The sequence below is a fragment of the Neovison vison genome, chromosome 3 (assembly GCF_020171115.1).
Source record: "Neovison vison isolate M4711 chromosome 3, ASM_NN_V1, whole genome shotgun sequence".
In the NCBI taxonomy this organism is placed as follows: Eukaryota; Metazoa; Chordata; class Mammalia; order Carnivora; family Mustelidae; genus Neogale; species Neogale vison.
Window position 1 is genome coordinate 226,655,013 of NC_058093.1, and position 24,245 is coordinate 226,679,257.

Here is a 24,245-nt window from a genome sequence, read left to right on the forward strand (position 1 = left end):
GTGACCTCCTGCATCCAAACCCGTTCCCCAGGGAACAGGGACCTGGCAAATGCAGATTCTTGGGGCTCACTGCTGATTTAATGACTTTCAGTACTTTGAGATGGGGCCCTGATGTCTACTTCTTTTAAATCTCCCCAGGTAACTCGCATGCAGCTCAAAGTTTGGGAACCTCTGCCATAGTAATTCCACATTGCTGCTCAGTTCCTCCCAGGGCTGGGAAATTTTATTTCAAAGGATTACTGAGAAATTCGCCTGTTATTGGTCTTAAGAAGATAGAATTGATTTCATTCTCTAAGGGCTAGTTTCTTGCTCTCTCTTACACACACACACACACACACGACAAAGCCTTTAAATTTGAGATTCTCCATGGGATTCTATCTCTGGAAAACATTTATGTTTTCTTTGATAACAGAGAGAGAAGGGTATCTAAAAGAACCAACCATAAGGTGAGGAAGTAATTCTAGCTTCACTTTACAGATATGGAAACTGAGGCTGACAAGAGTTTAGTAACTTGCCAGGGTGATCTGTGTGGTGGGACTAGGATTTGAATTCTGGTGAAGCCAGAGATGAGGGCCAGGCTCTAACTGCTGTGAAACACTGCTTCTTAGCAAGAAGGGGTGGAAGGGGCAACTTCCTCTCAATCATTTACAATTGTTAAGAGAACCTCAGTCCCAAGCTTATCCATATTGATGCTTGGTCTCCAGATGGAAACAATGATAATTAAGAATGGAGAAAGTCCCCACATATGAGGACTTCTGGGTCCCTTGTGAAACTTCTTGGATGGTATCTAATGGACATACTGATCTCTGAAAGCCACATTGCCTGCCAGAGACTGCAAAGTAGATAATGTCCAGGCTGCAATGTGGTTTTGTATTTTTTTTTCCTTTTGTTTTGTTTTTGACCCTCATCCTATGCTTAAATGCTGTGAATTGGTTGCCAAGATCCAAAACCCAGGAGATCTGAGATGAAAAACCTTTCCAGTGTTTTTTTTTTGAAAAATGGGCTTCCTGGGGTCTGCATTCTAAGTGGTCACAATCAGCTGAACCATGCTGTGGAACACCACAGTCCCCACCACTCCCTATAGCCCCACAACCAGGCCACTCCATTCATGTATGTTTCTTGTGTACCTCCTGCAGTGTTTTGCTTTTGTTACCCTTGGTGCTGCCTTTTTTTTTTTTTTAAAGATTTTATTTATTTATTTGACAGAGATCACAAGTAGGCAGAGAGGCAGGCAGAGAGAGAGGGGAAAGCAGGCTCCCCGCTGAGCAGAGAGCCCGATGCGGGGCTCGATCCCAGGACCCTGGGCTCATGACCTGAGCCAAAGGCAGAGGTTTTAACCCACTGAGCCACCCAGGCGCCCACCCTTGGTGCTGTCTTATTACACATTTTTTATTTTTCAAGTTGAAGCTTCCCCATAACACCCCCCCCCCGCCCCCAGTATAAATCAGTTCTGGAGGTAGCCACAAGGCGAGTACTATCCACTGATTTTTGTTATGGAGTATACTAGTTATTGGCCTAGAGGCAGTGTGGCATTGTGGTGAAGAACACAGCTTAAACAGCTCTTGGAGCCAGATTATCCCAGGTTCAACCCTGTCATTATCGCTAACCAGGTGTGAGACATCAGGCAAGTTAATTCTCTCCCCCATGTCTCAGTTTCCTTATCTGCAAAATGAGCATAATACCCATCTCATGGGGTTGCTGTGGGGATCCAGTGGGGATTAATTCACGTAAGAGCTCAGACAGTAGCTGGCCTGGGCTAAATTCTGTGTCAGTGTCAGCTGCTATTATTAGAACCCAGCTCAACACTGATCTGGGCAGTATGTATCTTCCCAAGTCCCTGGGAGTTAGGCCAAGACTTGGCCTCGTTCCCCTGGAACACCATCCTTTGAACTGAGCTCATGAGCAGTTGTTGAGCTCAAGGCTTTAACAAAGCCTTAAACTCTGTTTGGTAACATCTTAAATTCTGAGGTCCTCCCCCAGCCAGGTTGATAACTGATAGCAGTAGTAATAATAGGGTTAGTAAATGGTTTGCCTTTTTGGGGAACTAACTAAGGAACAGACACTACGCTGTATGTGTGCTGGTCATCTAACGAACCTTCACGATCACTTTGTTCAATGGATACTACTATAATCCCCATTTTATGGGAGAAGAAACAGAAGTTCAGCACTTGGCTGAGAGTCTCACCGTCAATAAGTGGCAGAGGGGGAACCCAGGAAGTCTGATGCCAAACCTGTATTATAATCCCTATAATACCTTGAGCCCCGCACTCCACAGCCCCGTGCTCACACGCAAGCATGCGATGCCTTCCTTAAAGAATGAAGTTGAGTGTGTGCATATCTGCTCTCTGACCATCTTCATAGGCCAACATCGTCCATTTTCCGTCTTGGAGGCAAGATACCTTGTGCTTCTTTTGAAGTTCCACTGTCCTTTTCTTCTCTCTTTGGTCTAAAACATCTATTTTTTCCTTTGTGACACTTTTGTCTTCCTATCTGCGCCCCATCCAGCTGTCCCAATTGCCGCTGGGTCTGGCTTGTCTGATAGGAAGTTGACCTCCTGTGACATTGCACTACCCTCTTGGCTGCCCAGGTTGCCTTGGCCCATCTGGCAGGCTCACGGGTGTCCCCTTCCTCCCTTGCCCACCATGAGAGCCTTTCCTGAAACTAAGCCAAAGAGGCTGACCTTCTCAGCTTGAGGGAAATGGTGTGCAGCCCACTGTGTTGCTCTGGCAGAAGAGCTAAAGAACGTCTCAGAATCCTTATCTTCCCTGCCAGGAGGGACACAGTGAGACAGAGATGGATCTGGGCTTGTCGTTTCTGGGCCTTGGTCATCTGTCACATGACCTTGCCCTCTGTCAAGCCTCCGACGGGAAGTGTCAGTGATTGTAGCAGATTCAACCCATCTCAGCTGGCTTGAGAAATGAGGATAAATTCGTCCAAATCTGGAGAGAGATAGCAATGGCAGCCGCCTCTTTATGAGATGAGAGCATGTTGGCAATACCAAAAATATGTGGCCACCCTTCTACCCTGACGCAGAACTGGTAGTCTAAATCATGAAATCATTTAGCGGATCGGATGGCAAGGCAGAGCAAGCTAAAATCCTAATATTCCGTTGATTCCCCCACATTTCCCTCTGTCTCATGAAGAGGTGGAACTGTGTGACTGGTTTTAGCTAATACATTGTGAGCCTAAGGGACATTTGTCACTCCAGGGCTGAGGCATTGCAAATCCATGTGGGTTTCACTGGTCCTCCTCGCTCCTCTCTCAGAGGTTGGAAAACTGTGGCCCCTGGGCTAGATATCTGTAAATAAAACTTTATTGAACATAGCCGTACTCATTCATTTGCATACTGTCTGTGGCTGCTTTTGTGCTGAAAGGGCAGAGTTAAGTAGTGACATGCGATGGTGATAGACACCAATGATATTTACTCTTTGGTCCTTTGTAGAAAAAGTTTATCGATCTGGGTTCTAGATAGAGCAGCTGGAGGACAGTGGGGCTTTGGATAGGCAGGACCCCAAGTAACTGGGTAGAGGAGAGACCCTCCACAAAGCTCCCTGGCTTATGTGCCACCAGTGAAATAAAAATGAAAACTCTTTTGTTTGGGATTGTTTGCTCTTGGAACATAACCTAACCTGTCCTCAAAGATGGCTATGGGCACTCAGGAGAAGGCATTCTATATTGGGAGGGATTCAAAAAAGCCGACTTACTTCCTTGTGAAGTGAACTGCACAAGAAATACCGATGATGAGAAGGCCGATAATGATGGAGGCGATGGCCACCCACTTGGCATTCCTCCCGAGCCGCTTGGATCCTTCTATGTCTCCCTCGTTGTAGCTGTTCAGAGACTGGGAGACACAAAGGAAAAGCTGGTGATGACAGATGACCCACAGGGAAAGACATGTGCTTCTCAGACTGATCTGTGCAGGTAACATGGTTGTCACCTCCTCCAGGAAGCCCTCCCTGGATTCCTGGGTTGACTTCCTTCCCCTTCTGGGTTTCTCTATTACCTTCATCTTAGTATTTACTATACCACATTAAAAGGATTGCTTTGGCCTCTCCCATTAGAATATTGCTATGTGGGACCATTTACCTTTCGTTCAGTAAGGTATATACTGCCCAGTGCCATATTTGTCATGAAGAGGATGCTTGAACAAATATTTGTATAACGAACAGGTGTGCACATCTCATCCAGCAGAATGGGCTTTGCAAACCCTGGCCCATGGGCCAAATCCAGCCTGCTGTTTTATGAATGAACTTGGTTTGGAACACAGCCCCACTCATCTGTTTACTATTGTCTGTGGCTGCTTTCATGCTGCAAGAGTTGTGTGGCCACATCAGAGGCCATATGGCCCTTGAGGCCTGAAATAGTTACTGCTTGGCTCATTACAGAAAAAGTTCGCTTCTCCTGCCCTAGATCCTCAATCCATGAGGTCTCTGATTGAATTGTCCCCTTCTCCCCCCAAGCCACACTGTCAGTGGGTACCTATTCATATGGCTTTCCCAGCTGGTAAAATAATCGACTATTTCTTTTTTTTTTTTTTTTAAGATTTTATTTATCCACTTGACAGAGAGAGATCACAAGTAGGCAGAGAGGCAGGCAGAGAGAGAGGGGGAAGCAGGCTCTCCGCTGAGCAGAGAGCCCAATGCGGGGCTTGATCCCAGGACCCCGGGATCACGACCTAAGCCGAAAGCAGAGGCTTTAACCCACTGAGCCACCCAGGCGCCCCTAGTTGACTATTTCTATACTGGCTGGTAAATAGCAGTGACCCCTCCCCAAATCCCAGCCATCCTGGTCTGCCACCTCTGAATCCCCACCGTTCCAGCAACTTAAGGCTTACGACTGGGCCCAGCAGAACGTCCTTCCTCCTTGAATATTTTGTTGAATATTTGAATATTGTTAAATATTTTAAATATTGCCTTTGTTGCTTATACTTAGAGCAGTGTCTGCTACCTTGTAGAAGTCCAGAAATAAGTACTGGCTGAGGGGGTGAATGAATATACCCATTTCTCTACTGGATGTGAGTTTGTTTGGGGGCAAAGAGGAGGTGCTCAGAGAATGTTTGCTGCTGAGTGGATGGCCAAGACAGCTGAACAATCTTACAATAAGCCCTCTTTATCATGACTCCTACTGCTAAGGCTCCCCCAGAGGTTCTGGTGCTGCTGAAAGAAGACTGGAAATATGTATTCATGAGTTACGGACAGAGGTTGATCAGTGCGGGTAATTTTAGATTTCAGTGGGGATCTCTCTTCCTGAGCCTGAAATCACAGCATGTTGGTAATAATTGCTCCTCTTCCAGGACTGTGAAGGAGGATTAGGCACATGCAGACAATTACAAGCCAGGGAAACACCCAGAGTACAGCTGAGCTTCCCACTTCTAGAGCCTTCCATTAATGGATTCTGGCCACCTTTGCAACAAGCTGGGGGTCTCGGCCGTGACGGGGGCTTGTGCTCAGGTATCGGGTGTGAATGGGAAGGCAGGGACCTGCAGTGACATCCAGAACTTCTAGCAGGAAGAATTCCAGAATTCTGAGCCCTGAATTCTGGAGTGCGTGTTCAACCCTGAGTATTTATTAGAAACATCTGGCTAGTGTTGGTTTGTTGTAAATACAGATGTCCTAGAGAGATTCTGATTTAATTGATATGGGGGCCGATACCAGTTTTCTTAAAAAAAAAAAGTGGTGAAATATACATGAAATGTACCATTTTTGCTATTTTTAAGTGAAGAGTTCAGTGGCATTAAGTGGTGTTCACTTTGTTGTTGTTCACCATCCCCACCATCTGTCCTCCCAAAGTGAAACTCTGTTCCCATTAAATCCTAACTGCCCATTCTTCCAGCCCCTGCCCCCCCCCCCCCCCCCCCCCCCCCCCGCAACTGCTATTCTATTTTCTGTCTTATGGACTGGACCACTCTAGGTACCGCATGTAAGAATCATATGGTATTTGTCCTTTTGTGTCTGGCTTATTTCATTTAGCAATGTCCTCAGGGTTCATCCGTGTTGTAGCATGGGTCAGAATCTCCTTCCTTTTTTTTTTTTTAAGATTTTATTTATTTATTTGACAGAGCGATCACAAGTAGGCAGAGAGACAGGCAGAGAGAGAGGAGCGGAAGAAGGCTCCCTGCTGAGCAGAGAGCCTGATGTGGGGCTCGATCCCAGGATCCTGGGATCATGACCTGAGCCAAGGCAGAGGCTTTAACCCACTGAGCCACCCAGGCACCCAGAATCTCCATCCTTTTTAAGGCTGACTCTTACTCCGCTGTATGTATACTGTCACATTTATCCCTTCATCTGTCGGTGGACACTTGTGTTGCTGTATAGTATTTTTTTTTAAGCTTCTTAGGATTGAAACCCTTTGGTCCAGATAGATATCTTTAATGCCCTGAGTGTCAAGGTGCCCACCAATTTAAGATTAATTCCAAGGAAGTGTGCAACAGAGCACGGGCTCTAATCTCAAAGAGCTGAATTCCAATTCCATGTGTCAGCCGCTATGAGAATGAGAGCAACTTATCAAGCCTTGGTGTCCTCATCTGTAAACTGGAGACGGTGGTAAGCACCTTCTTCACAGTGGAGGAGTCAGCGAGTTATGAGTTAAAGCCAGTGAGTTAATGGTGAGCATTGCCACAGCCCATACTAAATGTGCAACAAATGTTAGCTTTTATCGTGAATTGCCGCTGTCTGTCTTGCTCTTCCTCCAGTACTGAGAGGTCTGTTGGGTAGACTCATCTGGGCTATTTACCAGAGTCAGAGATGATCAGGCTCTGCCCCTTGTTGGAGCAGCATCTCTGAGGACCCAAGTTTGAGAAGCTTTGTTTTAGATCAAAGTCACTGCATGGAATCTTAGAGCAACCTGAATGCTGAGCTCACAATTCAGCTTATTTCTTAATTTTCATATTTTTTCACAGTCCAGTTTAAAATGATATAGATTCAAATGTTCCTCAAGTGACTGTTACCCTACATGCTGCTTTGGAGAACCCAGTTCTGAGAGGTGTTCCATCCTGGCAATCCACTCGTGTTGTTGTGATCAGTGGAAAAATAACGAGACCCGTCCTTTCCCCAAATATTGTCAACTCCTGGCTGTTTGGTGAAAAAAATCCAGTTTCATGTTCCCGAGTAGGAAGGACAGCAAGTCGGTGACATGCTGAGAGACATATCTCTCTCTGTGTCCGTAAGCACAGGGGAGATGGGGGCTTCTAGAGTCCCTTCTTTGCAGGGCTCTGCTGGTGGCCTGGCCAAGGGGCATTTGGGTCCAAGCCATGAGTGAGTCTTACTCAACCTACATCGCTTGCTGACCGTCTGGCATCTTGTATGCGACCCTTCTCTCTGCAAACTACCCTTTCACCAGGGCTCCTATGGGACATGTTGGGTTGTCTAGGAATGAAGCCTCAGTTGGTTTGAAAAACAGATGAAAGTTCCTTTTGGTATCCACTGTGGATTCTGCTCCCCCCGGGAGTTCTCTAAGGAATCCGTTTCCTCCTCTGGACTCACAGAAGAAGGGGCTGCCCAGGGGCGCATCTACGGGGGAAATGGAAGGATATGGAGAGAAGAGGGTGGGAGACTTTTGAACTCCCAGATTTCACTCTGAAGGAGTTGGGGAATCTTAGGGTTTGGTGGAGATCTAATGAAGACACAAGGGAAATAGTGCTTTCCTCGTCCATTCGGTGGGGGTCATTCTTTTCCCTTCCCCATTGGAATTGCTGAGGATCTCCTGACAGATGCTACAGACTGAAGTGGTGGAAACGGGTTGTAGAGAAAACGCATAGTTTATAAATCTTTCTCTGAAGAGCTTAGAAAGCAAACTATCCCATCTGCTGTGCAAGAACCAGAGAGAAATGGGATGGCTTAGATCATCTTATTAGTTCTTTTACATATTACAGATGTAATTTGCGAACACATAAAGCATTCGAATGCTACAGAAACATCCAGTAAAGAGTAAGCTCTTCTCCCCATCCTGTTTCCCAGAGGTAACCATTATTTGCAGCTTGGTAGATTTGTTTCTAGATTTCCCCCCCCCCCAAATAACATGAAAGAAAAACTGACACTTCCTCTTGCTTCTGTTATGGCTAAGCACATCATGTATCTTGGTCAAGATAAAGAAACAGCAGTTTGTACCCTGAGATAACCCAAGAATACAGAGTCAGTTTTTTGACCCCGCATCGCTCCAATAGTAAACCTTTGAATACTTCCCATCAATCTTGACAAAGTCTGCCTCATCTCTGCCTTGTGCAATGTTGGTACCCAAACTTGGGTCACTTCCTTTGTGGCTATTGTAATCTCTTGAGAAAGTTATGGTTTTGCTTTGTTAATTTTTTTTAAGATTATTTATTTATTTGACAGACAGAGATCACAAGTAGGCAGAGAGGCAGGAGGAGAGAGAGGAGAAAGGAGGAAGCAGGCTCCTCACTGAGCAGAGAGCCTGATGCGGGGCTCGATCCCAGGACCCTGGGATCATGACCTGAGCTGAAGGCAGAGGCTTTAATCCACTGAACTACCCAGGCGCCCCTGCTTTGTTAAGTTTTTAAATCATGAACAGACTGCTGTAAATCTTGGTAGCCTTGGCAATTTTGCATTTGTTTCCTTGAAATACTTTGTGTTGTGCTAGCTTGTCTTTTCGAAGTTGGACTTCCTTGCATTTCGTTCTAAGTGAAATCTTTTCTTTTCTCAATGTTTTGGTCTCTGAGTCTTTCTTTGACAAAATTAATAATAATAACAGGTAACTTTTACTAAGTATTTATATGTTCCAGGCACTGTGGTAAATATTTTTCAAGAATTATCTCAGTAGTCTTCATAACAAGTGTGTGAGGTAGATGCTTTTTTTGTTTCCATATTACTGGTGGGAAAATTGAGGTACAGAGAAATTAAAGTGATTTGCACAGAGTCACATAGCTAGTTTGGTAAAGTATGTATACATGTATATGAATGTTTATTGGTTAAATGTAGTTCTTTTTTTTTAAAAGATTTTATTTACTTATTTGATGGATAAAGATCACAAGTAGGCAGAGAGGCAGACAGAGAGAGAGGGGAAAGCAGGCTCCCTGCTGAGCAGAGAGCCTGATGCAGGGCTCGATCCCAGAACCCTGAGATCATGACCTGAGCTGGAGGCAGAGGCTTAAACCCACTGAGCCACTCAGGCGCCCCAAGAGTAGTTCTTCTTGATATATTTATTTCCTTTGTTCAGTTTTCTATTAGTTTGTCTTTTTCTCATTGATTTATGGGAACTTTTTATATATTGTAGATCAGTGTTGTACAATAGTAATATGGGAGGCATGTATGTGATTTTAAATTTTCTAGTTGCCCCATTAAAAAATAAAAATAGTGAAATTAACTTCAATATTTTACATAAATTTTATGTGCACATACACACTCAGAGTTTTTGTTTTCTCTTTATCCCAAAGATATGAATAGCATTACACTATATATGTTCTGCAACTTGTGTTTTTCCTCTATTACAGGTGGTGCACCTTTTCAAGCTAGTGCTTCTAGATCTATCTCTTTCTCATCCCCCCATGCCCCGCTTAGGCATGATTTAAAATAACAAGTTATATTGATAGAGTTCCTAATTCTTGCATCCTTGGGGGAAAATCTTCAATTGTCATTGTGCTTGTTGTTATTGTTTTTAGGTAACTTTTTGTTTTCAAATAACTTCAGACGTACAGTTTGTGAGCATAGTTGTCTCCTTTTTAATTAATGGCTCCGTAGTAGTCACTTACATGGCTGCTCCTCACCATTACCCACGTCACTCATTTAAAGTTTGTTACAGTTACACAGTGGGCTTCAGTAGGCATCCTTATTCTAATTGCCCCACCAAAAAGCTAGACAGACTTATACTGCCACTAATAGTATTGAAGCGCCCTTCCCCCCACATCCTTGCCAAAACTGTGTGTTATCAATGTATTTTTTTTGACATTTTGACAGGTGACAAAGAATCTCAAAATGACATTTCTTTGATTCAGTGGTGAGATTGAGCTATCTTTATGTGCTTGAGACCTCTACTCGCACATTCGCTTTCTTAGAGAAACTTTCTAAGAACAGCTCATTTAAAACTCTCTCTGGTGACTAATACAGTGCCTGAAACATAGGAAATCAATAAATACTTGTTATATGGATGAATGTTTATTGGTCAACTGTGTTTCTTCTTGATGAATTTTTTATTTAACCTTTGTCCAGTTTACTATCAGTTTGTCTTTTTCTTATTGATTTGTGAGAACTTCTTATATATTATAGATCACCCCTGTGCAACAGAAATAGAATGGGAGCCACATATGTAATTTAAAATTTTCCAGTCACCACATTAAAAAAGTAAAAATAGATAGGGGAAATTAATAACATGTATTTGATTTAACCTAGCATGTCCAAAATAATATCATTAAGACTTGTGGGACTACCCACATTTCAAATACTCCATAGTCACCTATGGCTAGTGGCAACTGTACTGAATAGCACAGCAGATAATGTACCTTAATCTATTACATATATTGCAAAATTTTCTCCTGGTTTCTCCCAGTTCATTTTCTTTCCAAATTATAGCTTCTATTTTGATATAGATTGAGGCTCATGAGAAGTTGCAAACTAGAGATAATACCAGGAGTTCTCACAAACACTTCCTCAAGCTTCCCCTAATGGTGCCTTATGTCACCATAGTACTTTGTCAAAGCTAGGAAACCAACATTGGTTTAACACTATTAACTCAGGCATAGACTTCACTCAGATTTCACCAGTTTTTACATGTACTCTTTTGGGGGGGGGCGTATGTATATAGTCTCATAAAATTTTGTCTCATCTAGATTGGAGTGTCCACATACAGAAATTCTCTCATGTTACATCCTTCCCCTGTGTCTGTGTTCATTGTCTTCTAACTCATAGATGTGGTGTTGGATGGTGCCTGGAGTTTTCTTCTGAGCTATAGACCTTCTAATTTTCCAGCCCAACTGCCCTTATTTTAAGATGCTGGACAGCAAGTTGCCATTTTTGCTCAACACACAAAGTATGTTAAAAAGAAGGACCTTTAGATTCCTTCCAGTTTTTCTCTTTTTCTGTGAGGCACATGAACCTTCCTCAGGATGTGGAACAAATGAGGCCTCTTCACACATTTTGCAAGGCGCCCAAGAGTCCCCAGCAGTGTATTTTCTCTTTTCTCCAAGCATGGGTTTATGGTGACAAAAGGTAATAATCATTACAGAACCTAAGGAGAGCATCTAGGTCTTGGTGAGCTGCCCCGAGCCAGCAAAGGTCACACTTTGACAGAAACGTGGGCGAATTTTTCTCCTGCAGTGGATACTAACGATGTCATGGTCACTGCATCAAGCTGTTTGAAGCATATTTATACATCCCCTCCCTGGAGGGACACTCAAATACTCACAGAAAGAATGTTGGTCAGGAACTGGAAATGAGGGGGACTGTTTCTATGCCCAACCCCAAAAACAAAAACAAAACCAAAAACCCAACAACTAAGCAACAATAACACCAACAACAAAAACCAAAAACATCCCTAAAAAACCAAAAACCCAAACCAAAAGCTGCTGCAGGGAGCAGCAAGTCTGTGTCACGAGGCTATGCAGACATGACTCCTGGCTGCCTATTGGGGGGTTCAGGCAACTCCTGGCATCCACATTTCCAAGAAGGAGAGACTCCATGTGACTCCATGAATTTTGTTAACTGAAGTTGAACATGAGGGGATCCAACATTCTAGAAATTCGTGACACTTAACGTTACATGATAAAACTCCACCACTGTCCTGAGCTAGAAAAACACGGGAAGTACTTTGTCCTTTCCCTCTGCTCTTAGAGCTGAGCTCTTGCCATGTCCCACATGTTACCAGATGAGTCCGCATCACTACAGAGTGTCTGCCACGTGCGGGCCTGAGATGCGGCTCTTCCAAGTTGTACTTTTTTTTTTTATTATTTTTATTCCCTTGGGTTGGTGGTTCTCAGCCCCAGCTGACCTTAGAATTACCTGGAGGGACTTTACAAATTCCTGTGCTCAAGCCCACTCCAAGACCAATTGAATCAATACTTTTTTGGAAGCTTCCCAGATTATTTCAAGAAGAGTTGGGAGCCATTATCCTAGATGGACATCCATCCATCCAAAAATTATTTGTCGACCACCAACTATGTGCGAGACAGTGCTCTCCATCAGCCTCGTGGAGCTTACATTCTGGTGAAGACCAAAAATAAGTAAATGTGTTAATAAACAAGATGATGACAGAACATTATTAAGACAGGAATAATGGGGTACAGGGAGGGAGCGCTCACTGAGGTGGTGGTAGGCAGACTGACACTTGAAGACTTGAGAAGGGGTCAGGCCTGCAAAGAGCTGGCGGGGAACAGGAAGGCTGGCAGAGAAGACAGCATGTGCAAAGTTCTAGGGGGTAGGAAATAGCTTTTTTACTGAAGGCATTTAAGAAAACCCAGAAGGAAACACAGGAGTGAAGGAGGGAAGAGAGAGAGAGATGAGAAGAGGCTAAGGGTAAACCAGGGGCTATGTTAGTTACAATCATAATTATGGCAAAATAATAGTTAATATTCACAAGGTACCTACTTTGTGCCAGGTCCTGGACTAACCATTTATGCCATCATATAACTGACTCTTCACCATGATCCTCATGGGGGTTAAAAATTGTATCCACCGAGAAAACTGAGACTCCGAGACAGGGAAGCAGGTAATGTGTCTGCTTTCAAAGGCAGCTTTCTAAGGGGGCTACAAACATCACCAAATGATAGTAAGTTAATCGACAAAGCTCTTACGGTAACTACGTCTTTATGCCCATAAGAACCCAAGAGCTAGATTTAATACACTGTTGATAACCCAGCTTCACATAGCTGACTTGATTCCAATTTAATAAAAACTTGGCCACTTATGTGAAAAATAGGGCAGATATGCCTCCAGTCTGTGCTCCTGATCTCCCTGTCAAAAATGGGTTTGTTTTCATTGTTCTTGTCTACCACCAATGTGCTCAGTAACCCCACATTTACCCTCAAACAAAATTAGCCGCCAAACACAAAATAATAACAATGGAAGACATAGTCAGTTGTTGTTTTTATATTTTGGTTACCTGGTCATAATGCATTAAATGAGTTAATACACGTAAAATGCTTCAAGCAGCGCTTGGTAAATAGCACCAGTAAGCATTAGCTATTACATCGATATTATTATTATTATTATTATTATTATACCATATGCTCATTGACGAAGATGAAAACAAATGAGCTATTAAATACACTTAGGTGTGCTCCACATTCCCCGTGCCCAATTGCTCTTCCTTATGATTATGTCTACTGTTAAAAAAAAAGGGGGGCACCTGGGTGGCTCAGTGGGTTAAGCCTCTGCCTTTGGCTCAGGTCATGATCCCAGGGTCCTGGGATCGAGCCCCGCATTGGGTTCTCTGCTAAGTGGGGAGCCTGCTTTACCCCCCACCCCGCCCTGCCTGCCTCCCTGCCTACTTGTGATCTCTGTCTGTCAAATAAATAAATAATATCTTTAAAAAAAAATAAAAGAAAAAAGAAAAAAAGACCTGGGTAAAAACCAAGAGTCCTCTTCCCCTTTAACAGGGCATAGAAGGCACATTTCTGTTACCTAGGACAGGTAAGCAGTGAAGCCTTAGTAGCCAGTGACACCACAGTGGGAAGTAGCTTTTCTGGAAATTTCTTGTTGTCTGAAAATGCCATAAGAGAAGAGAACATAAATCACTTGTGTGGGGGGATGGGATGGGATCCCCTAGAGACCTTGGCTGGGAGCCCCTAGCAACCTTGGCTAGAAACCTGTCCTTGGCTCCCCATGGCCCTGGGAGAGAGACACATGTTCTTAATCATGGCCTTCCGAGTCCTGCAGGGTCTGACCTCTGCCTGCCTTTCCAGCCCCATTTGGAGCCTTCATCCTTGCTCCATCTCCCTCTTTCCAAACTGCCCCCCACCATCTTTGTCCTGGTCATTTCCTTTGCTGGAAGCCCACTTCCCTTGATGTCTCATGTGGCCAGGATCTGCTCATTCTTCTGGTCTCAGCTTTCATGTCTCCTTCCTCAAGGTGGTCTTCTCAGGTCACCCCATCTTCAGTAGGTTCCCTTACCTATGTGCTGACTCAGTCTGCATCTGTTTCCTTCATAGCCTCCTCTTGGTGCGACTCGGTCATTTTACTCTGTTGCTGATGGACTCCTTGAGTGTTTGACTCCGTCACCTGATTGAGCTTCGTGAGGGTGGGCGCCATGTCTCTTTTTACTCATCACCCTTTTTCCAGTGCCTGGTGGAGGGTCTGACACTTAGTATGCCTTTACTTCCCTTACGTGAGGTTGAATCGACAGAAAAGCAAACCAGTAACACAAACAGTGCAAACAGACATTGAAAATGAAGCCATTGGCCAATTTAACGTTCTGACCAAGGTGACCAACCAGTCCTTTTGGTATTGACAGAACAGAGGGTAAACTGTGTCATCTAACTTCTGTGTTGGAGTTCTGAAGGGTGGGCTTCTACCTTAGGCAGACATGGGTTTGCTGTGTGAATGACCAGAATAAGGAATTTTTGGCTTAAGGTCAAGTGCTCATGAAGGAAATTCAGATGCTTTCACTTTGTAAGCCAGAGTCACTGATAATTTTTCACTTAAATGGAGCTCCCTCCCCCCAGTACTTGTCCATGGGTGTGTGAGTTGTGCTATGCCTCATTTTATTGCAGACAATAGATATTTGGATCTTTAATACCGTAGTAGCTGACCTCAAAGGAAAATAAGGCCTTCTAGGGATGGCTCTGAGTCTCAGTTTTCCTCATTTATAAAATGGGGATAATAATGTCTACAGCACAGGCTGATTGTGAGGCTTAATTGAGATAATGCCTGTGAAGGGCCCAGCCTTACCTCATTTTATCTTGAAAATAATGCAGTGGGGCACCTGGGTGGCTCAATGGGTTAAGCCTCTGCCTTCGGGCCAGGTTATGGTCTCAGGATCCTAGGATCAAGGCCCGCATTGGACTTTCTGCTCAGCAGGGAGCCTGCTTCCCCTTCTCTCACTGCTTGCCTCTCTGCCTGCTTGTGCTCTCTCTCTCTCTGTCAAATAAATAAATAAATAAATAAAATCTTAAAGAAAAAAAGAAAATAATGTGGATAGATCTGCACCAGCATTCCCATTGTATAGGTGGGAAAACCAAGGCTCAGAGAAGTTAGGTGAAAGGGCAGAGCTGGATTTCAAACTGGAGTTGAGTGCAGAGCCCAAGCCACTAGTATCTGCCTTTGACTCTGTTGCCAATTCTTTCTGGGGGAAAGAGAAAGCCTACAAGAAAAAAAAAGAAAAAAGAAGTTCTCATTGGAAACTCTGAAACACATAGGACACCCCCCTCAACAAGGGTCACAAAGCAAGTGAAATAAACAAGGGCCAGAGAGCCTATTACAGAGGAGACAATATGCTGCTTACATAGGAGATTAGGAACTTCTATCCAGAATATATAAAGAACTCTTACAACTCAACAACAAAAAGACAAAGAACCCAATTAAAAATGGCAAAGGATCTGAACAGACATTTATCCAAACAAGATATACAGGTGGCCAATAAGGACATGAAAAGATGCTCAATATCATTTGTCATTAAGGAGCTGCAAACCGAAACCAAAAGATACCCACTAGGATGGCTAGAATACAGAAGACAGACAAGGGGCACTGGGGTGGGGGGCCTCAGTTGGTTAAGTGTCCGACTCTTGATTTTGGCTCAAGTCAGCATCTCAGGGTCTTGGGATGAGCCCCATGTCAGGCTCTGCCCTCAGTGGGGAGTCTACGTGTCCCTCTCCCTCTGCCCCCTCCCCCACCTGCGTGTACATTCCCTTTCTCTAAAACAAATAAAATTTTAAAAAACTTGGAAAAAAAAGAGAAAAGTTTTATTGAAGAGGTAGAGACATTGGAGCCTTCCAGCACGAAGCCTTAAAACAGCATAGCTGCTTTGGAAACAGTCTCGCAGTTTCTAAAAAAGTTAACATAGAGTTACGGTATGACTCAGCAGTTCCACTCCTAAGTATATACCCAAGAGAAGTGAAAACATACACACAAAAGAACTTGTCCATGAACATTCACAGAACATTCCTGATACAGCCAAAAAATGGAATCAACCCAGTGTCCATCCACAAGTTAATGGAGAAACAAAATAGGGTCCTTTCATACAATGGAATATTACTTCGCTTTAAAAAGAGGCTGAACCTGGAAAACATTATGCTAAGTGAAAGAAGCCAGACATAAAAGATCATAGAATGTATGATTCCGTTTATATGCAACATCTAGAATAGGTCAGTCCAAAGGTACAGAAAGTCAATTAGTGGTTGCCAGGGCTTAGGGGGAAGAGGCATGGCAAATGAATGCTAGTGGGTATGGAATTTCTTTCTGGGGTGATAAAAATTTATTGGAATTAAATCCTGGTAATGATTGCACAACCTTGTGAGTATACTAAAAATCACTTGAATTGTACACTTTTTTTTTTTTTTTAAGGAAGGAAGGCCTGGTGACAGAGCTTTTGCACCTTAAGGATTCCAGGGACCAATGATGGAGGCCAGAGAAGTTGGTGGTGTCAGGCAAGAGATAATGTAAGGGCTCAGAAGAAGCTCGGGAGGTATATTTGATGGTTACCCCAGTGTCCCCTGGAAGCAGCTGCCAGGCCCTGTTGGTGTTAACAGTTGGCGCATTACGGTTTTGTGTGAACACGTGAGAAACACCTCTCAGAAATACAGAAAGGAATTTTGCAGGGGGAGACATAGCAGGGAGGGGCAAGAACAAGTGAAGCCTGGGCTGTTGTTTGGTCCTGTGTTTGCACTCACAGGTCATGAACGCCTAGGGAAACTGGGACCCAAGCAAAAATGGGTATTGCTTCCTCAGTGACCAAATTAGTTCTGAGTGATTGTTCTAATTTGGAATGAAGGTTGAAGTAAAAGTAAACCAATAATTTGGTCCCACATATGGGAGCAATTTGGCTTGAGGCCAAGGCACAGTAATGATCTGTGAAGAGGTCTTGTGTGACCTCCCACCCCAACCCGAGTAACAGAAGCCCTAGCTTCATTTTGTGGCCTATTCTGGGATTCCTTCCTGGGGGAGTTAGGTCCATTTTAAGTGGATGACCTAGATATCCTCATGTATGTCCCTGGATTATACCACGCTTACTGAGCCCCAGGGCCTTTGCACTGCCTGGCTCTGCCTGGCTTTTCCCAGGGTTGGCTTGATTTCATCCTTCAGCCAACCATCCTTTTCTAAAGCAGAATCTCTTCTCCACCACCTGCCACCACTGATTGTATTTCCCTGTTTATTCTCCTCACAGTGAGAATAAACTCTTCACAGTTTTTTCTCTTACCAGTCTCTGAAATGATCTTGTTTATGTGCTAGCCTGTGTATGGTCTGTCTTCTCCCACTAAGACAAGTTCCTAGAGAGCCAAGACCTTGACTATCTCATTCAACAAGCAAGTGAAAACTGTGGTTGTCCTGTGCCCAGTTTGGGGCAGAGAGGGTCTGTTTGGCTGTGGATCTGAAGCCACATTCTGCAAACAGATCATCTGTTTGTTTTCTGTGTCTTATTTCTTAACCGGTTCAGAAATCTTGAGGGGACATGGGGTTAATTCACTGACCCAGCATGTAGGCCTCTTCTAGTCAGAGGATGAGTTAGCCCACAGATGCCCCACATGTCAGCTGTATTAAGGGTCACCATAATGTCTGGTACATAGTATTCAAACATTGTTGAATGAGTGAATGAATTTGAGAGAACTGCCCCCCACTTCCTACCCTTGAAAAGTGGCCAGAGGTTTCCCACGTGCTGTGGCATCTCCTCCAAGGGGGACCAGGCATATTTGAGTGATGTTTCTTTGGGCTGGCTTAAAGCTCTCTTCTCCCATCTGAATTCCTTTTCCTGGCTTTTCTCTTTGAAACTCAGAGCTACATGCTGCCCAGCCAGCTTCCTACCATGGCGGCCAGGACCAAGGATGCTGTAATTGGAAGAAAAGCCTGGTGACCTGGGCTTTCTCTGTCTTTGGCCATACTCGCCCTGCCTCTTCTGTTTTCCTTCTCATTGAAAATGGATTTTGGACTTTGTCACAATCAAGCACAAATGTGGAAGGGACTTTCTGGGGGCTCATGGGATGTTGAGGTGAATGAAGACATTCTTGCCAGAGTCCATTTCTTTTTGTTGGTAGATACCTAAGAGAGAGAGTGGCTCAAGGAGAGATACTGTGAGCCATGTGACCTCTAAAAGCATGAAGAACTTTACCTCAGGAGCATCAGGTACCCTCTCTGTGGTTGAGGGACAGAACAAAAAAGTGGGCTTTCTATGGAAAACAGTATGGTATTTAAAATTTTTGTTTGCTATGGTTTGATCTATTAAATTGCCCATACCTAAATCCTAATTTTAGAACATGTTCCCTTTTCTATAAGACACGTCTTCTTTTGGGTTACCTGCGTGGCTCAGTCAGTTAAGCGTCTGCCTTTGGCTCAGGTCATGATCTCAGGGTCCTGGGATTGGGTCCCGTATTGGGCTCCCTGCTCAGTGGGGAGTCTGCCTCTCCCTCTGCCTCTGCCCCTCCCCCAGCTTGTTCTTGCGCTCAGGCACTCTCTCTATCCATCTCAAATCAATCAATCAATCAGTCTTGGAAAAAAAAAAAAGACACCTCTTCTCTCAAAACCATCCTCCTCTTCACCATCCCTATATCTCTAGTATGTATTTGGGCAGTGGGAAGTGAGGTTACCTCTCTGTCTGTCTATGTGTGTGTATCTCTCTGTGCCTCTCTGTTTCTGTCTCTCTGTTCTCTCACATATACACAGACTCACATACTCATACAGACTTAACATCAATGCCTGAGCACAGCCTCAGATACTTTTGTTCAGCTGTAAGAACTCTTGATAGATCAGCATTGTCTTGGACCCCTAACTCCTCCATAGCAAGCCTCCCATCAAAACAGCTTGATAGACCTGGGCTCTTTAGTAACAACGTCTGAGTTTTCAGCTGACTTTGGGATTTCTCATTTCGATTTTGCTTGCTCCTAAGTTTCTGTGCCTAAAGGTAGTGCTGGGAGTTCAGAGATGGGGCTTGCAGACCACGAGGCACAATTCCTTGCCATCAATCCTTCATTCATTCATGCCTGTCTTTCTCCTTCTTGTGTTTCTGGGCTGTGCCTCTCCATAAATATCTTCAAGGACAAGTGGGAATTGTCCTTTTGCCTATCATTAAAACCAAAACGCTAGAGAGGACTTCTGCCAGACTTGATTGAGAGCATTATATGATGCTTCCTCTATTGGTGGGGCAGATCTATTAAAAGGGAAAGCTTTCAGAACATCAAAGCTGTGTTCCTATCAAAGGGCGAGGCATAGCCACCTGAACATAATCCTTAAGAGACTAGAGTCTAAACTCCATGCGGGTAAGGACTGTCGTGTCTAATTTTATCTACTAGAGTCACCTTTCTTTCTTTTCTATTCTTTAAAAAATTCCAGTATAATTAACATACAGTGTTATATTAGTTTCAGGTGTACAATACAGTGATTCAACATTTCTACACATTGTTCCGTGTCACCTTTCCAAGCTTTGCTTCCTCATGGATAAATGGGGCAGACAGACGGCTCTCTTGCATACCTCCCTGGAAATTTGCAAGGAAAAAGTGAAACTGTGTCCATATTAAGATGTTTTGAGAAGTAAGGACATGTGGACAATATGATGATGATGGTGGTGATGTTGATAATGGCAATAGCATACTACCAAAATTATCCAGAACAAAGAACAAATGAAGTTATGAGAAGAGGACATTAAATACAGAAAGTCTCCTTCAATGCAGGGGAATAGGACGTATAAAGAGTAAAGGAACAGGAAAGGTGACTTTCTGAATTTCACCTACAGAAAAAGAGAATGAGGGAGGAAGAGCATGAAGTTTGGCTAGGGAGACCCATTAAAAATACTTGTGTTGGTGTTGTTCACCCTTATTTGAGGCGCCTGAGTGGCTTAGTGGGTTAAAGCCTCTGCCTTCGGCTCAGGTCATGATCCCAGTGTCCTGGGATCGAGCCCCACATCGGGCTCTCTGTTCACCGGGGGACCCTGCTTCTTCCTCTCTCTCTCTTTGCCTGCTTCTCTGCCTACTTGTGATCTCTGTCTGTCAAATAAATAAAATCTTAAAAAAAACCCAAACTTCCATTGGAAGAAAGCAGGGAGAGGTAGGTCTATAACAGAAGAATGTTAGGGATGGAGCTCCTTGCCATAGCTCCATATCAACATGTCTCAATCCATTAAGACCGAGAACCACAATCATTAAGAATGGTATTAACCAAAGTGTGCTTTGTGGTGTATTAGCCTTAGGATCAAAGGATCCCGGGCAATATGCTTAATAAATGCTCTGTGTTACACTGTTCCCCTGAAGAGCCACAATGCACAGTGTTTGACCAAAGGTTCGAGAAATCCCAAAGGAAAGGAAGCAGTTTACTTTTGCTTAACTTAGATTTGACTTCTCAATATCATCACCTCCCCCATCCCACCCCCTTTTTGGCAAAACTCTGTAACATTGGGTAGAACCAGTTGTCTGAGAAGCATGGTGTTGGAAAGTCTGGCTTCTTGAACTTGCGGTACCTGGACGTTTTCAGGTATGTTCAGGCTCACACTCTGAAGGCATCACATTTCTGGAAAAGTGGCTCTGCACTGAAGAGTGTCATCCATCCCATGGACTAGCACATGGAGAAGAGAGACCAGTTTCCAAACACGGACCCAGTTGGATGGCAGCGTGAAGATGTTCATGAGCTCTAGACCAGTCTGGAAAGTTATTGTCAGGAACAAAGGCTTGGGCAACCTCTCAGCGACCCGTGGCTTTAGCCTGGGTCTCCTGGGTATTTTTCAGAAAAGTTTTGGCAGAAATGCAGAACACAGCTGGGAAGGGAGGGGAATCCTCAGAGATAAAGGTAGGAACAAACTTGGGCCTTTATAGCCATTCATTCATTCATTCATTCAATCATTCATTCATTCAATATGTTTCTTATTGACCATGTGCTCAACATTGTGTTAGGTAATGAGGCCCACAGTACTACCTCAAGGAGTTCACATACACAAATTTGTGCAAGGAAGTAAAGGTCCCCTGAGAAAAATCTGTTCAGAGTATAATAGGCACAACCCTGGGTAAGGGCAAGCAAGCAAGTCTTCACGGAGGAGGTGATTTTCCAGCTGAGTTTTGAAAGAGGTGTGAAATCTGCTTTTAACAAGATCCTCAAGTGGTTAAAGTTTGTGAAGCATTGTTCTGGGGGTATGAGTCCTTCTACCTGGTCTCCTCTTGATAATTATTTGCAGGTTTCTGCCAAAGTTATCATTAAAATTCATACTTATAAGTGAGAAATAATTTGCTTACTAATTAATGACAAACTGCACCTCCATGGCCCCGTTTTGCCAGCTCATTTAATGGCTGCTGTTGTTATCTGGGCAGTGTTTGATGACGTTGGGAGACAGATTCTGGCCGGACTTCTTTTTTCCTTTTCTTTTCCTTCCTTCCTTCCTTTATAAAGACTTTTTAAAAAAATTTATTTGACAGAGAGAGAGAGAGAGATCACAAGCAGGCAGAGAGGCAGGCAGAGAGAGAAGGGGAAGCAGGCTTCCTGCTGAGCAGAGAGCTCAATGCGGGGCTCGATCCCAGGACCCTGAGATCATGACCTGAGCTGAAGGCAGAGGCTTAACCCACTGAGCCACCCAGGTGCCCCATCCTTTTCCTTTAAAAAAAAAAAAAAAGTCATGGAATTTTTTAAACGTGAAAAAAAAAATCAGCAAAATAATATAATGACTCGGGGCACCTGGGTGGCTCAGTGGGTTAAGCCGCTGCCTTCGGCTCAGGTCATGATCTCAGGGTCCTGGGATCGAGTCCCGCATGGGGCTCTCTGCTCAACAGGGAGCCTGCTTCCCCTTCTCTCTCTGCCTGCCTCTCTGCCTACTTGTGATCTCTCTCTGTCAAATAAATAAATAAATAATCTTAAAAAAATAATATAATGACTCCTCGTGTTCCCATAGCCCCGTTTCACTATCTATTAGCAGCCAATCTTGTTTTATCTATATTTCCCACATTAGCTTATGACACAGACATTATATCATTTTATTAGTAAATTAAAATGGTATTTAAAATGTATTTTCAGGGGCACCTGGGTGGCTCAGCCAGTAAAGGGTCTGACCCTCGATTTCGGTTATTATCTCAGGGTCATGAGATCGAGCCCTATGTTGGGCCCTGTCTCTGCTGAGACGCTGAGGGTGGAGCCGGCTTAAGATTCTCTCTCCCTCTGCCCCTGCCCCTCTCCCCTGTGCTTGTGCGCACATGCGGGCTCCCTCGCTCTCTAAAAAAGTAAAAGCCAGGTGGTGGGTATTATGGAGGGCACGTATTGCGTGGAGCACTGGGTGTGGTGCATAAATAATGAATTCTGTTATGCTAAAAGAAATTTTTTAAAAAAATTTTTAAAAAGTAAAAAATAAATAAAAGAAAGGGAGGTGGGTGGGGGAATGGGGGAAATGGGTGATGGGGAATAAGGGAGGCACTTGTAACCAGCACCAGGTGTTGTATGGAAGTGTTGAATCACTAGAGTCTATACTGTGTATGTTAGCTAACTGGGATTTACATAGGAACTTGAAATGGGGGAAAAAGGTATTTTTTTTTAAATGGGAACACACAGATTAGTATCTTGAAATAGATTTAGTCTCTACCGACAGCAGTTTAAATTCTAGATTCCCAAGTAACGAATGTCAGTGGCCACCCTCTCCCATGTAGTAATCAAGAAAGCAGCAGCGGCTTGGATGATAAAGTGCATCTAGAAAATCGGCGTGTGTCTCTAACAGAAATTTCCAACACTGGTATACTTCAGGTAAGGTCTTTATCATCTGGAACCATTTTAATACTCATCAGAGCTTCGTGTACAGAATTTCATAACAGATGAATCACCGGGGGGGGGGCGCCTGGGTGGCTCAGTGGGTTGAGCCTCTGCCTTTGGCTCAGGTCATGATCTCAGGGTCCTGCGATCCAGCCCTGCATTGGGCTCCCTGCTCATTGGGGAGTCTGCTTCCCCCCACCTCTCTCTGCCTGCCTCTCTGCCTACTTGTGATCTCTGTCTGTCAAATAAATTTTAAAAAAATCTTAAAAAAAAGATAAATCACAGGGGTCCATACTATTAATACCCCATTTCTGCACTGACAGTCCTGTGGGAAGAGCTGGAGAGGGTTAAGAGAAGTCACATTGAGAGATCCAATGAGCCATGACATGTAGAGTTCCAACTTTTGAGCAGAGTGAAATCTCCTGGGTTAGCTGCCTGGGCTGAGAGCTATGATTTCCAAGTTCTGTCTCAGTCACAAAAAGCCCCACAAGAACAACAACAACAACAAACCCCCCCCCCAAACTCTCCTTTAAACTTAATTGAAGTCCACTTGAAATATAGTTTTGAGGGGCGCCTGGGTGGCTCAGTGGGTTAAGCCTCTGCCTTCAGCTCAGGTCATGATCTCAGGGTCCTGGGATCGAGCCCCACATTGGGCTCTCTGCTCAGTGGGGAGCCTGCTTCCTCCTCTCTCTCTCTCTCTGACTGCCTCTCTGCCTGCTTATGATCTCTCTCTGTCAAATAAATAAATAAATAAATCTTTAAAAAAAAAAAGGAAATATAGTTTTGATGGATGAGCCGACCCCAGTGGAGCCTGGGTCGGATGGAAAGAAGAGTTGGTTTGTTTGTCTTTCATCCTGTGGACATTTACTTTCTTTGTGACCACAAACCTTGTTTTCTAGAGCGGGGTGGTCAGGCACAGGGTGGGGCTATAGCTTACTGTGCCAGCCCATGACCAGATAATGGATTTTGACAGTGGCTTTCAGACCACGGATCCATTATCCACTGTATCTTCTGCAGGTTTACGAGACTCATTGCCATGTTTTCAGGAGGACTTCTCTTCGCCTCTTTTCTGTGTTGGACCTTTTTTGCTGGATCCTGTGTCCTTCTCTTCCTTGATTTACTGCTTTGTTTTGGGGGAGCACATCCTCCCATAACTTTCTGAGGAAAGGTATATGGCAGGTAGTTTTTTGTTGCTGCTGTTATTTAGATTTTTTTTTAAATCTTGATTATCTGAATATGTCTTTATTCTTTTCTCTCCCAAGACTGATTGCTCAGATGGGTCTAAATGGAGATTGGAAATAATTTTCCGTTTGGATTTTGAAGTCATTGTTCCACTGCTTAACTTTCAGCATTACTGGGGCACTTGGGTGGCTCAGTCGTAAGCGTCTGCCTTTGGCTCAGGTCATGATCCCAGGGTCCTGGGATCGAGCCCTGCATCAGGATCCC

The 24,245-nt window shown here is 44.1% G+C and overlaps 1 protein-coding gene across 1 annotated transcript in view; it reads right to left on the bottom strand.

The window, feature by feature from the left end:
* Nucleotides 1–3,700: 3,700 nt before the first annotated feature.
* The window catches only part of TMEM233 (transmembrane protein 233), a 28,005-nt gene continuing 7,460 nt past the window's right edge, over nt 3,701–24,245 (bottom strand). The window contains exon 2 of the mRNA XM_044241101.1: nt 3,701–3,841. Within this exon, the coding sequence (XP_044097036.1) occupies nt 3,701–3,841 (141 nt within the window). The remainder of the gene's footprint in view (nt 3,842–24,245) is intronic.